Genomic DNA, 15,584 nt, shown 5'->3' with positions numbered 1-15,584 from the left:
TGATAAAGTTGCTGCTTATCAGACGAGGTTCAGTGTGTCAGATTGGTATTGGAAGGTGAGATCAAGACAAGAGCCACTCATCAGTCTGCTTCCCGACACTGCTCCTCCCTCATCCTCACTCAGCAGGTACCACTCCCGTTGAACCTGATCCCCTTAATAACGATGAGGTCTCCTAGCACTTTCATGAAGTTTCTTTTGCCACCTCCGTGACCTCCCATGAGCTGATCAGTATTCTGCTACACTTAATCCCTTCCATCTTAGTATTATGAGGACTGGATGCCACCTGGGTACTACCATGCATCCTCATGGTGACATCCAGACTATATGAGGAGGGTTGCCCACCACTGTTATTCACAACAACAACACTCTCACTCTATTTAATGTAGTGACAAGTCAGAGATCTCTCCTATCCTCCAGCCTCCAAGCCTCTTCAGAGGAGTCAGAACTTTCAGAGCCAATGGGCCCCTCAGAAGACCCTGGCACTAACCAAGGCAGTCAGGGGCCCTCAAGGGTGATGCTGTTGAATCTGCCTCCTGGAGAGGCAGAAGAGGATGCTGGGCCTCTTGAGAATGACAGTGCCTTATGATCCACAATAGGATGGTGGCGAAGCGAAGGAGTGCTTGCTTAGTGAAAGGGACTACTCATGAGGAGGACATTGGTCAATGTGCTGCAGCTAAGCACTGGGTGGGGCGCTGGTAGTTCTAGCTGTATCAGTTCTCACTTGTAACTGAAGAGCTGCTGGAAACAACATTGTTGCTACAGCTCCTGTATCCTGGACCTCTGTGTTATTGACTTTTGGACTTCAGTCTGACACTGCCTTTTGGAACTCCGATTATATTTGACTGATATCCCATGTGTTTGGCCTTGGCTATGTCTCTGGCTTCTCTCTGGATAATCCATGTCTGTCCAGTAAACTGTGCTTGGTTTTGCCTTCTCTGTTGCAATTAACTTTGTGTTTGCATAACAAAGAACTGAAGTTAGTTGAAGCAGGAGGGTGTGTCCTACTTCCTCAGCTCTGCTGTGCTGCTCCTTGGGCTGAGCCTTTCACTTTAATCAAGCACTACTGCCTGGATGCCAGCTCTTCACATGACATCTCTCTGGTGTATGTTTAGTTACTTAGTCACCCTTGTGTGTGAGTCACGGAGACCACAAAGGAGAAGGACAGGTGCCTTACCTGTAACTAGTTCTTTGAGTGGCCATCTGTGAACTCACACAACCCACCCACCTCCACACTTGATGTCTCGCTCTTAATTAGTTCCTCCACTGTGGTGGACTGGGAACTGAGCCGGAGGCAGGAGCCATGCCCAGAGCGTGCACAGAGTGTGGGTAGGGCTCCTCCCTAAAAGCTCTGTTCAGCTCTAGAAGGTTTTGAACGACTGCTCTGCACAGGCGCAGAACCCATGTATGTGAATTCACTGATGACCACTCGAAGAACTAGTTATAGATAAGCAACTTGTCCTTATTATACTTATTTCTGAAGTTTATGCTTACACTTGCTATGCCTCTGCTTATAATTATTGTGCTGCTACTGATAATTATTGCATTTATGTTTTATTTCTGAAGGTTTTTCATATTGCTCGTGGCAAACTTCTTTTGACTATGTATGACCAATGTTATTGTCTGACGGTTGGAGACTATTTCTTTGTCCCACCAGGTAAGTGTGCTGATCTCTACTGATGAAGAAGTGGGAGTATCTAGAGAAGGGAAGAATTTTAGTTTCTTTAGTGTGATTTGGGTGGGGTGTGTGTAATGCATAGTTGTGTGACTATGGGCCACTTCATAGGTTCCATAGAGGAAGCAAAAGAGGAAGCCTGAGCAACTCAGTGCTTCCTCGCCCTTCTTCTTCTGGGTCTTACGCAAAGTACGGAGAAGCACATTGCGTACCTGCATTGGGAGAACGTGCCTCTCTCCTGCCCTTTTACACGGTACCTGGAGGAGAAGAGTCAATCCGCTTCCAGTGCCTCCTTGGAGGAGACATAATGGAGCCAACTGCAAACCAGTGAGTCGGGTGAGAAGACCCTATCCCCAAGATCCAAAATTGTTGTTTAAACTAGGCTGTTGTCTGCCCTTGGAGTGCAGTAAGACAAGTACTAGCAGCAGAGAATTGGATAACTATTTATTTTTTTACTGTAAATATTGACTTTGCATTTATATTTAATTTTAATGTTTCATTGTGATACTGACTTGTTGACTTAATTTTATGTTTTGTAATAGATATTTTTTTATGCTGCTGTATTTTGATATTTAATGTTTATTGTGAATTGCTTTGGGCACAGTCCACTGTGGAAAAATACGGTGTACATCAAATGTAACTAAGTAGAAACTGTTTATAGAACTTGTGAAGCAGCCCTTTAACCAGCTTTATGTTGGTTTAATTATTAAACTCCTAATAAAATAGTTTATGCAAATAAAATAGTTTATGCAAATGAGAGGGCACACAATAATAGGTCTACAGTTACTACTTGATGTATTAGCTATTTTGTTAAAGGATTTTAATATCTACTGATCAGTCTTACATTGAAAAGTTTATGTAAAACTCTTTCCCTTTGGCTACTGTTTTATTATTGAGTTTATAAATGGCCCTTCAGTACAAGACTTCCAGTGCGCAGAGATCAGGCAAAAATTAAATGATATATGTGTAGCAATTTAAATCTGGCTAGAGAAGGCTGATTTGTATAGCTGCCACTATAATTCTCCTTCTAGTGTGGCTTTTTAAATGTTAAAATCATAGTAAAATTCATTAAGGCATTATAGTGTAGCCATATTGCAGACCTGTTTATTAGAGTATGCTAAATAATTTCATTTGATGAGAATCTGAATTTTGCCGCCACTATAAATTAACGGAATTAAGCAAATTTACAGAAGTTATTTAATTTTGCATAATTCTGCTTTGGCCAGCGATGGGGGCGAGCACGAAAACTGTTTTTGGACTCTCTTGTGAGTTCTGAGATTTCAGTTATCTTTGCCCACCCACTTTCAAACATAGGGCCTAGAAATCTTTATGTATTTTTTACATTTGTGAAAGGCCTCGTGCAGGTAAGCATACTCCGAGATGTTAATATAAGCAATTAATCTTAGGCTTTTTGAATTGGAAAGGAGTCGCCTTGTCCAGTCCGATTGGATGCAACTATGCTTTCGGTCAACTAGATTTGTCTTGTAGGTAGTAGAAAGGAAACGTGTGTTTCATGGAAACCAGTAAAAGGCTTGTATCTGAAGAACAGTGTGCGGGAATTTCCATCACAGCCTCTTGCTTTCTGAAAAATAACTGCTGAGGGTCAGGGAACCCTCCAGAATGCCATGCAGTTGGGTGGCCGGGGGAAGTTGCAGCTTGGGAGAGGTGGTTTGCAGAAATTGGTGGGAGCTCTTGTGCAGGTGGAAAGGCCTGGTCTTCACACTAGATCTTTTCAAATGTAAACCAAAGCCATTCCTAACATCTTTAAACTCTAGATGATATCCTGTCAAAGTGGTTGTATTCACCTACTAGTGAAAGATTTAGGAAGATTTCGACCCTACACTGGTCTGACTATTACGAAAAATTAATTTCTGAATTTATAAAACAGAAGAATTGTTCACTTTATAATGTAAACTATGTTTCATTGTAGGGAATATATACAACATACATAATCTCTTGAGGAAAGAATGTGTAATCCTTTTCACACAGCTGAAAGGAGACAGGTAGGAAAATACTTAGTTGGATCTACGTTAAATATGACTAGGTCTGGATCTAGTCCACTGTGTTTGTGTGAGTTCTTCAACCCTTTTTACATCCACAACTCTGATTGGCAATGTGGGGCCCACTGCTAATCTCGACTCTCTCGTCCTTATCTTTCTCCTCCTCCTTCTCTTGAATAACATTCTTGCAGCTAGGTAAATGGGATTACCCCCCCCCCTTTTTTCTTGCTTGCTCTAACACATATGGACAAGTGTTTAGGTTTATGTGTCTGCTGTAATCGATAAATACTTCTTAGGCACAAGATCTTGATTGGATTAGTACCTTTTTGACCCATAGTCCCCACTTACAAAATACAGCAGCAGCAGGTATGCGATGGTGTCCTTAGCTACCTACATGGGTGCCTCCCTTTACAGGTTCTCTCACATAGGGCGGTGTGAGACAGGACTGCCCCTCCCTTTGTAGGGGAGGGGCCAAGCCAATGGATCCAATGGCAGTCTGTTTTAATTCAATGAGGAATGAAAAATATATTCATTATACTGAGATGTGTTCCCAGATCAGGAGGAGTTAGGAAAATGTACTATAGCAGCTGTATGAATACTTACTGTGGAAAATGTAGGGAAGAGAACAATGGTAAGAAACTCAGGGCTGTGGAGTCGGCACATAAAACCTCCGACTCCTTTATACATGGCACCTCCAACTCCTTTAATTATATATCGATATAGGAAATAAATTTTCTATATTTCCTACATCGACTACAAGCATGCAACTTTTTAGAACCCTAACCTGTTAAAGCCCGGGTCTAAAGGCTATAGCTAAGACATTCTGTTTTTTTTCATTTTATTTATTAAAGAAGCCCAAAAATGAAAACAATGAGGTTATATTTCCTAAAATCTCAAATAAAAATCTCCTTTACTATGTTACGTGATATGCTCTCATTAGACCCATGTACAACTTGCACACGTTCTTCTTCGTGGTCTCTGTGCATCACACATATGGGCTCTGCGCCTGCGCGAAGCCCCACTTCGGGAATCTTCTATAGCTAAGAGGCATTTTGGGCGGGAACCCCTCCCCCTCTACTGCGCATATGCAGAGGGGTTCCCGCCCAGATTCCCTCAGTTCTTCGACCGTCTCAACGACAGCCTCGTCGGGAACGCTCTCTTAAAAAATTCGTATTTAGCTAAGACTTACCTTTATTTTTTCTTCACGTATTCTTCTTTCCTAAAAAATATATATATATATATTATTATCCCTCTCACTTACCTCAGTCTATTCTCTCCTATCCGCCCGTATGGGCCCCAAGGCCCCGTTTAAAATGTGTGGCCGTTGCGGCACAAAACTGCCCCCGTCCGACGGACGCAATTTGTGTGTGATTTGCTTGGGAGAAGGGCACAAGGTGGACATTTGTCCCCATTGCCAGGCTTTCTCCAAGCTGACCAGACGCCATAGAGCAGACAAACTGAGGGCTGAGCTGTGGGAAAAGGCACTCAGAGCAGTTGATAACACTGCCATGGCACAAGAGGAGCCGTTCGTGCCACCAGCTCCCATCCAACCGACAACGAGTGGAGCTGACCGGCCCCGACAGGACACGCCTGCTACGCCAGGGCGCTCTTTGACTACCTCCGTAGCCAAGAAGTTGTCTAAAAAAGCTAGAACACCAAAATCTGTGGACAAGACGAAGACTAAGAAAAAAATCTAAGACTCATCGACACGATATCGAAAAAAGACACGATATCGACAAAAGACCAACAAACACGCCTGTACCACTACCAGCGCCGATAACGCAAAACGTACCTACACAGCCGGCGTCGACGATCGACCCCATAACCGTAACATCGTTATCGGAGGGGGAGATAAGAGACACATCCTCTATTCGTAGCAGGGATCTCCCTCTATTACCGACGCAACAATCTGTTCCTCAGTTATTGATCGATTTACCAGCTACTGAACACCACAGATCACGACATCGAGACCGGGCATCGAGCCGGTATTGATTGCCGGAATTTGTACGATCTTATGATTCTCGATATCGAGAATCCGACCCCTATTACCGAGTGCAACGCTGCTCCAGATCTCCCCTAAGGGACTGGGAAAGGGAGTCTCAATGGTCTCTACCTCCCAGACACACTTACCATTATGCAAACTGGCGGGAGTTGGAGGATCGGTATCGACGATCACCAATTCGACGACGCCCATCAGCGACAGCATCAGCACCTGAGCCTACAGCTACCTTGCGCACAGACCAAGGAGTTAGGCGAATAGAGAATGCTAGAAGCCCACTACGGGCCATTGAAACAAGGCGAAGTGAGAATGCCAGAAGCCTATTACGGGCCATTGAAACAATGACCCACGAAAGCCAACAAATGGAAATTCAAACAGTACAAGTTCGTTCCTCTGATCAATCAGTAGAGGATTACTGCTCCGATTCGACATCGATGCCTTCTCCGGCCCCGTCGATACTGTCGCCTGACTCCATAGTCGAGGCACAAGGGGCTGTTTCTCCTTCAGAGGGTCTTGGACATTTTGCCGATATTGTACAGAGGATGGCCCAATCCTTAGGGATCGAGACAAGACAATCACTAGAAAAGCCTACGGACCTTGTATTTGAAGCCATCTATACAGAGGCTACAACGCCGGTAGCCATCCCCTTTCTTTCTACACTGACAAAATCAGTAAAGGAACATTGGAAGGATCCCGCTGCACTTCAACCTTCGTCGAAAAGACTAGACAACATGTACAGAGTACTGGAAAAGGATGCAGAATTTTTGTTTGCGCACCCCCAACCTAACTCGATCATCGTAGAGTCAGCGCAAGGACACTCACAAAGGACTCATACAGCGCCAGTTGATAAGGAGGGAAGGCGCCTGGATCTGATGGGTCACAGAGCCTACTCTGCAGCGGCCCTAAGCCTTAAGATAGCCAATTACCAGGCTACGATGTCCAGATATCAGCTCTTCCTTTGGGAGAAGATGATGTCTCTATGTGAAAACTTAGGAGACGACCAGAGGGAGCTAGCTCGAATCTTTCATGCCGAAGCCACTCGCATGGCCCGTCAACAAATTGCGACGGCAAAACACCAGTCCGATTGTGGAGCAAAAGCCATGGTAGGATCAGTGGCTTTACGTAGGCATGCCTGGTTGAGATCTGCCAGTCTCTCCCAAGAGGCCAGAACACGCATAGAGAGTCTCCCATTTGATGGATCAGGCTTCTTCAATTCCACGACTGATGAGGCAATGGACACAGTACAAAAGGCGAGAACAAGTTCCAGGAAGATGGGGATTGGATCAGGACAATAGGGGCAATATTACAAACCAAGGAAGTGGTACGGATCTGGAAACAAAGCACCACGATATCAGGCTAATAGACAACAGCAGAGACAACCCCCAGCCATACAGCAGGGACGGAGACAATTTCCAGCGTCGAAGCCTAAGTTTCAGCGTCGAAGGCAAGATTTCCAGCAAAACCGGCGCCTTTGACTTGACACCGACCAACTACAGCAGTACCCCCTTCGGCAACCGTCTATCAGCATCGATCGAGACTTGGTCCCAAATAACAACGGACAGATGGGTTCTCTCGATAATCGAAGGGGGATACAAAATAGAATTCGATTCCCTACCACCAACGGGCCATCTAAAACGAACAAAACTATCAACACCTCTACAAGAGGAAGTTCGTTCATTAATAAAAAAGGGAGCAATACGGCCAGTACCGAAAGAACAACTACACCGGGGGGTTTTACTCTCGGTACTTCACTGTTTCAAAGAGCGATGGAGGAATTCGTCCCATTTTGGACCTAAGGGAAGTAAATTACTACATCACACCAAGGAAATTCCGAATGGTCTCCCTCCCAAATATACTACCACTTCTCACGAAGCATTCCTGGTTCGCTTCCATCGACCTAAAGGATGCTTACTTCCATATAGCCATCCATCCAGACAGCCAACGGTTTCTCCGCTTCATCATCGGCGACCGATCCTTCCAATACCAGGTGTTACCCTTCGGCTTGTCAACAGCCCCGAGGGTCTTCACGAAGTGTATTGCAGTAGTCTGCTCCCATCTCAGAAAGCAAGGTTTTACAAATATACCCTTATATAGACGACTGGCTGGTGGTAGCGGAATCAAAGCAAACCCTTCAACAACATATCCTTTATATTCAAAACCTCCTAAACCAATTAGGCCTCTTGATAAACACAGAAAAATCAGTTCTCTCTCCAACCAGAACGATAAAATACATAGGAGCAATCTTAAACTCAAACACTACCAGAGCATACTTACCTGTGGACAGAGCAACTACCATAAGAACCCTGACAATTCAAGTGAGAAAACAACGAGTTGTCACCGCTCACACAGTACAAAGACTGTTAGGACTAATGGCATCAACCACCATGGTGGTGCCCCTAGCAAGACTCAAAATGAGAATCTTACAAATGTGGTTCAACAAACAGTTCAATCCTTTGCGAAACGCCAAGAGAACCATCCTTACCCTACCACCAAATGTGGTCAAATCTTTGAAATGGTGGGAAAACCATCACAACCTAGCAGAGGGAGTGCCATTCCAACTCTCCACTCCGACCATAGCAATCACAACAGATGCCTCACCCGACGGTTGGGGAGCCCATCTCAATTCCTTAAAAGTACAGGGATTGTGGACGTCAAAGGAAAAGAAAAAGCACATAAACTATCTAGAACTACTAGCTGTCCAAAAAGCCCTCAAGGCTTTCGAGACAAGGATAGCCAACCAACATATACAAATAATCTCAGACAACACAACAACTGTGTTCTACCTCAACAAACAGGGGGGAACCAAATCTCCATCACTGATGAAACTTACCATACACATCTGGGAGTGGTGCACTCGACGCCATATATCCTTGACGGCGGTCCATATAGCAGGGGTGGACAACCAGCTAGCAGACGACCTCAGCAGACATGCGTCGCTCGTACACGAATGGAGCATTCATCCCTCGATCATCGACCAGATTTTTCGAACCTGGGGAAAACCACAAATAGACCTATTCGCAACAGAACACAATGCAGTCTGCGACTTCTTCTGCAACAGAGCAGGAATAGGAAGACGATCACTAGGGGATGCGTTCCTTTACGAATGGGATCACTCCTTCCTGTATATATTCCCGCCATTTCCTCTCATAACGAGGATATTAGCCAAGATTGTCCAAGACAATGCGAATTGTATAATTCTGACACCCTGGTGGCCCAGGCAGAATTGGTTCGCAACATTGCTGAACAGGTCCCGAGGTATGTACTGGGGACTGCCCACGAGAAAGGACCTTCTCTCCCAGCACAAGGGTCAAATACACCACCCGGATCTGCACACGCTCCACATGACGGCGTGGAGGTTAATTCCTCAATATTGAACAATGACTTAACCAGAATTCAAGTGGTCTTGGATGCAGCACTGAAACCTTCCACAAGACTAAATTATAACAGGACGTGGGCTGCATTCAATTCTTTTGCATCTGAAAATGACTTTTTTCCTAAAACTTGTTCAGTTAATCAGATCCTGTCATTTTTATTAGTTTTGGTTGACAAGGGTCTGAAAGTTTCTTCGTTAAAGGTATACCTAGCAGCAATCTCATTTTTCCATGATTGCATTGATGGTTTTAAAGTGTTTTCACACCCAAAAGTTAAACAGTTTTTAAAGGGAGTATCTGACTTGAACCCACCAGTAAGAACTTTTTCTCCTTCCTGGAGCTTATCCGTAGTGCTACATGCACTATCAAGGCCACCGTTTGAGCCCTTAGCTACCACTGATTTACGTCTTCTCACGTTAAAGGTTGTTTTCTTAGTAGCAATAACATCGGCAAGGCGAGCAAGCGAACTCTGTGCTCTGAGAATAGATGAACCATATCTTGTTTTTCACTTCGACAAGGTGGTACTCCGTCCTGACATCCAATTCCTACCTAAGGTTGTGTCATCCTTCCATGTCAATCAAGACATTGTCCTACCAGCATTCTTTCCATCTCCTTCAACTGCACTGGAGAGAACTCTTCACTCATTAGATGTGAGGAGAGCTTTAGCTTTTTACAAGGATCGTACTGCTCCTTTTCGAAAATCACAACGTTTATTCGTTTGTCATGGAGGGAGCAAGAAAGGCCAACCCGTGTCATCTCAGAGACTCTTCTCCTGGCTGGTCCAGTGTATTACTCTAGCCTATCAGCTGCAGAAATTGGAACCCCAAAATCGATCAAGGGGCATTCCACCAGAGCTGTCTCTACGTCATCTGCCTTCCATCGTGGCATCACCATCCCAGAGATATGTAAGGCAGCAACATGGGCCCGACCAATGACGTTCGTGTCGCATTATAAACTGGACGTCAGGTCGAGAGCTGACTGCTCTTTTGGCAGAGCAGTGTTGTCATCTGTATTCACCTAAAGGACACCAACCCTCCTCCGGTGAGTAGAAGCTTGCTAATCGCCCATATGTGTGATGCACAGAGACCACGAAGAAGAAGGACAGGTTGCTTACCTGTAACTGTGGTTCTTCGAGTGGTCATCTGTGCAGTCACACAACCCACCCACCTTACTCCCCTCTTGGTGTCCATTAAGTATTACTAATGCTTTATCAAGTAGTTTTTTCAGATACACCTGAAGGTGTCAAAATTCCTCAGACGACGCCTACTGGTCTCAGAAGAACTGAGGGAATCTGGGCGGGAACCCCTCTGCATATGCGCAGTAGAGGGGGAGGGGTTCCCGCCCAAAATGCCTCTTAGCTATAGAAGATTCCCGAAGTGGGGCTTCGCGCAGGCGCAGAGCCCATATGTGTGACTGCCAGATGACCACTCGAAGAACCACAGTTACAGGTAAGCAACCTGTCCTTCTAATGACACACACACACACGCTTGTAAGGAATCTTTGGACATTGGTCATAGAGCGTCTGTGGCTAAGTAAGGTGATTCTTATCGAAATGAATTGCTTGACCTAGCCTTGTGATTGCTCTCAGCCCCATTCCTGTGTTTTTACCCTCATCTCTGTTGGAGATGGAGGGGTGAAGACACCTTGACTGTTGGCTGCCTCAAAATGGAGTCTGTACTGCTCACTCACAGGAGAGCTACTTCGTAACAACTGTATTTTATTCAGTTAAAAGTGAAAGTTTGTTTTTGTGCTTCCTTTCCTCCCTCCCCCCACTCCCTCCCTCATACACCCCCAAAAACTCTTTCCTCCCCCACAAACAACCCAGCGGGGCCCAGCGCTTACTGCAACCAGCCAAGATTACCAAACTCCTTCTTGTGCTTGGAACTCACATGCTTGGAGCACCTGAGTCATGGCAACTCGTCTGAGCCTGCCTGTGAAGGAGCAGCGGCACTCTGGAAAAGGCGGCACATTGATCCGTCTTTTACTCTGCTGCTGTCGATCCGCTGAGGGGGTCTGAATTTCTCTGGCCAGCTGGACTGCGAATCCGGGATTTTTGTCCAACCAGCCAGAATATTTTGGAATTGGCTGGAATCCAGGACAATCTTGGTTTTCAGGGACATATCGCAACTCTATATACAATTTAAATTTATTAGGAGTCGGAGTCGGTACATTTTTAGCGACTCCGACTCCAGTAACCCAAGAATTGCTTCTAACTCCACGACTCCGACTCCACAGCCCTGAAGAAAGGGGGGAGCAAAAGTGAACCAGCAGCTTCTTAATCATTTAGCCTGTTGTTCATAGTCTTGTTTATTGCTAAAAAAAATGCTTCAAAGATGCCACAGCAGGTGGAGCCATAAGCCAAATAACTTAAAGTGACCATCATTTAGTCATGGATCATAGCAACACAATCAAGGCCCTTCAAATGTAATATTAAACTCTTCCTGCAGAGCCTGTCTTGCTTACATGGGTCTTAGTCATATTTATGGGGGCTGGATAAAGGCTAGAAGGGCTGGACGGTGATAGATTATTCCTATGACTGAAATTATTCCTGTGACTGAGATTATTGGGAAAGAATCCTCACTTATCAGGCAAGCAGTCTGCTTCAGATACGTTTTCTGTGCTTTTGCCTTGCTTTGACAGCTGGGAAGAGTGGCTTAGAGAGCAATTAGTCTTCCAGATAAGAAACCTGGCTTTGAGATTACAAAAACAATTAGTTCCCCCGTTCATCAGTATACATGAAATGGCCTAGAACAGCTGAAGTTCACTTAACACAATAGGGAAAAGAAAGCACTCATCATAGTTTCCTTTATTGAAATTTACCTTTAAATATAATATATTTGAAAATGGGGGCAGAGGGGTGAGTGCTCAATTGAACTGACATCGCAAAGAAGAAAACAGGGTTTTTTAATATGCCTTTTATCAATGGATGTTTCAGCAAAAAAGATCAGGCTGTTCTATTTTATATGAGCTCTATAGTGGCTCCCGCTTATAATTGCACTTCAGATTAAATCACTTGCATGCAAACATACTAAAAGGTTAAATGCCTGCCTAAACATAAAGGGTTTGCACACCTAAAGGACCTGGACATCTGGCAGATGGATGGGAATTTCATAAATGGGGGGCCACTATTGAAAGGTTATATTAGATGTCGAGGGGAGTCTTGCTTTTGACCTGTATTTCCACTTAAGAATTACACTGTATTGGTTCCCACCCATGTGGGGATGGCTTTTCTAAAGGATAGAAAAGGATTTTTGTGAACCGCCCAGAGAGCTCTGGCTATTGGGCGGTATATAAATGTAATTAATAAATAAATAAGTAGCTTGGCAAGATCCTGCTGAGAGATTTTGTTACCAATCAGCTTTGCCTACTATTGTCTTCCTGCACAACTAGACAGGTAATAGAGGGAAACAGTGTTTATTGATAGTTTTGCCTCAGATGGCTCTTGACCTAATAGGAGCCTTTGAATTGAAAAGAGTATTCATAATAAAATAATGTAGCATTTGAAAAACCCAAGATAGTGTCTGTCTGTTTTGAATTGAGGATAGTGAAAAGCTGATAGATTACTTGAAAGCGAGACCTTCCTCTGGTTTAAAGAGGTTGATGAGTAAGTAAATTCCTGGCCGACTGGTGCCAAGTAGGGCATATTGACAAAATATTTGCATTCAAATAGCATTTGGGGAGAATTGAAATCTATGAAAGCTTGACACTTAGCCACGAGGCCATATTTACTTATTTGAATGTGCATTTTGTTTAGTTGATGCAGATAACTTGATATAAAGAAATCAGTGCAGTGTCCATTTATATTCTATTCTGCCTGTACTGTCCAGTGATTGGAAGGGGTAACGGTATAGTTGGAAAAACGTTTTGTGGAAGGCTATAATTTTCTGTAAACAACTTCATATTTCATTTCAGGTCAGAAAATCAATAAAACTTATCCTCAAATCTGTATTCTGGGCGCAACTTGGACATCATCTCACGCTAAAACAAGTTAGAGAGGTTCTCCGGAATCCTGTTTCTTTATTGGCTCTAGTTATGCTGTTTCCAGGACAAGAAACCTGTTTCCACAGTTGAGTTGTATGATTTCCTGATTTTATATTTCACAAGCTCTCTTTGTTTTTCATAATAAAGTACATAATATGTCAACCTATATTGGACAAATGTGTTAAGCCTTAAAAGCAATTTGCTGCCCTGTTTTGCTGGTGCAATAGTGCAACGGTGCCAGAGGTGGAAGCCAGGCTACTCTGAAGGTTCTTCATACAAATTGCCACCCTTGGCCAGAGTGGAGGAAAGGATAGAGAATATTTGTGCAGGGATACTAGTGCCGGAGCCTCCATTACGCTCTTCATTGCTCAATACAGCATCAGCTGAAGCTCTTCGTGTAAAAAGAAAAATATGTTTGCTCCTTTTTGTGTTTAAGTTGTAATTGTAATATTGCTGGCGTGGTTTTGTTCTTCAAAAGGTGAAGTTTTCAGGAGCATTAAATGTAGGAATCACTTTGCTCCCTTGTTATGGTTCCACAGACTTAAGTTGTAAACCAAGCTTGCTCTCAGTTCTGCTGAAAACGTGGTAAGAGTTTGTTGTGGCACGTGTGCCTTTTCCTGATTAGTCTCATCTGGTTTGGGAGGCATTTGTCCACTTATTTTGTCTAGGGTTCCCAATGTTAATGTCTGCTTCCTATTCATCCTGTTAACTTGATAAACTGGTTAGTTCAGATATTGCTTGATTCTCTTCATATTTCCTGTATTTGCACATCTTTTCTTTGTGTTAAGTGGCGATGTGAGTTTGTCTTTATCTCAAGGAACAAGATGCCAGTTTTGTAGGGACCTGTGACAAAGTAGGACGCTGTGAAACACCATGGCATAAACATTGTGGAACAGAGCAATAGTCTCCCAGCTCTGGAACTCATCCACTAGGTAGGAACAACTAGTGGGGAAATGGAAGAAGCAGTCCCCAGCAATCTTCACTGAGGTTGTGGTTCCCGTGCTGTGCTGTGAGCAGCACTTTGAGGCTCATAAAAGCTCGCTGACTGCAATGCAAGAGTATCTCATTGAAGACACTTCGGCCAGCAGCATTCAGGGCAGGTCATCTGAGACACTTGGCATCATTGGAAGGGATTCTAGAGGGTATTTTTGAGCTATTGTGCTCTTCATACCCCACAGAGCACCAAGGCCTTCAACAGGTGCCCTAACCATGCCAATCAGGAACTCTGAGGGCCATCAAAGGCATTGGGCAGCAGAGAACCCAATGCCCACCTCCCCCTTCCTTACACACACACACAAGCTTCTTGAATAACAGGAGACTTTATTAAGCACAAGCAAGAAAATTTCATCTGGAAATTGGTAGAGTAGTCATGAATCAAAACAAACACAATGTACATGGATCATACAAAATTCTAGTGAGTAGAGAATGACTTCAAGGAAGTTTGTCCTAACATGGTGCAGTCAGGCTAATCCTGATGCACGGTCGTAGTACCAAAAGAGGCTGGGGAAAGGTTACTTAAAGCTTAGCACACTTTCAGTCTTAATTTCCAGTGCTTTGTATGCTATTCCAACATAGAATCATAGAATAGCAGAATTGGAAGGGACCTACAAGGCCATCGAGTCCAACCCCCTGCTCAATGCAGGAATTCCACCCTAAAGCATCCCTGACAGATGCTTGTCCAGCTGCCTCTTGAAGGCCTCTAGTGTGGGAGAGCTCACAACGTCCCTAGGTAACTGGTTCCATTGTCGTACTGCTCTAACAGGAAGTTTTTCCTGATGTCCAGCTGGAATCGGGCTTCCTGTAACTTCAGCCCGTTATTCCGTGTCCTGCACTCTGGGAGGATCGAGAAGAGATCCTGGCCCTCCTCTGTGTGACAACCTTTTGAGTATTTGAAGAGTGCTATCATGTCCCATCATTTGGTCCCATTTACAAGGGACCTCACATGGCCATGTATGAAACCATTTTTTTTCAAAGAGCATGTCTTGATTATGATGGGGCAAACAAGGGAAAAATAAATGTCTCAGCTTCAGTCCTTCCCACTAATTAACCAGAAAAGTTTGAAATAAGTGGCTGGGGCTCCAAATAGATAGCCCACGATCAGATCAATTTGATGCGCACATACTATGTGAAAAGGGGCTGCAGAATTGGAGGCTACAATTTATACAAGGATCTGCTGGAAATAGGATAGAATTGCAAAGTGACTTCTTGGATTCATGTAGCCCCTTCCTGCAGCTGAAGTTTGAGACACGTTGGAACTACTGGGTCTCAGCAGGTGAAGGAAAAATGTGTTTAAAATGGGGTTGCAGCAGGTTCCTGCTGGTGTTGAGGTGGCCAGACTCCGATAAGACTGGGTAAAAGCTGGTGAAGTGGTAGAACAGCAGTGCTCCGTGCTCTTTTGGTGGTTCTCTAGGCTTGCCCAGAACACCCGAGCTGAAAAATTGATGGAAATCCTGCCATTAATTCAGTCAGGAGATGAAGGATGGTGCTGGTCCACCAACTACCAAGGGAACCAGTCTAGTAAGCGCATACACTGACAGCCAGGTTGTACAATCAAGCATCCG

General features: G+C 44.3%; 1 protein-coding gene across 1 annotated transcript in view; it reads left to right on the top strand.

Moving 5' to 3' along the window:
- CENPC (centromere protein C) overlaps positions 1–13,760 on the top strand; it is a 60,194-nt gene extending 46,434 nt beyond the window's left edge. Inside the window, exons 15-17 of the mRNA XM_063125795.1 lie at positions 1,564–1,654; positions 3,603–3,675; positions 12,955–13,760. Coding sequence (XP_062981865.1) covers positions 1,564–1,654; positions 3,603–3,675; positions 12,955–12,970 — 180 coding nt within the window. The 3' untranslated portion in view covers positions 12,971–13,760. The remainder of the gene's footprint in view (positions 1–1,563; positions 1,655–3,602; positions 3,676–12,954) is intronic.
- Positions 13,761–15,584: the final 1,824 nt, after the last annotated feature.

The sequence above is a fragment of the Elgaria multicarinata genome, chromosome 1, assembly GCF_023053635.1.
Source record: "Elgaria multicarinata webbii isolate HBS135686 ecotype San Diego chromosome 1, rElgMul1.1.pri, whole genome shotgun sequence".
Lineage (NCBI taxonomy): Eukaryota > Metazoa > Chordata > Lepidosauria > Squamata > Anguidae > Elgaria > Elgaria multicarinata.
The sequence above is the reverse complement of the archived record's forward strand: the minus strand, read 5'-3'. Positions and strand labels throughout refer to the sequence as shown.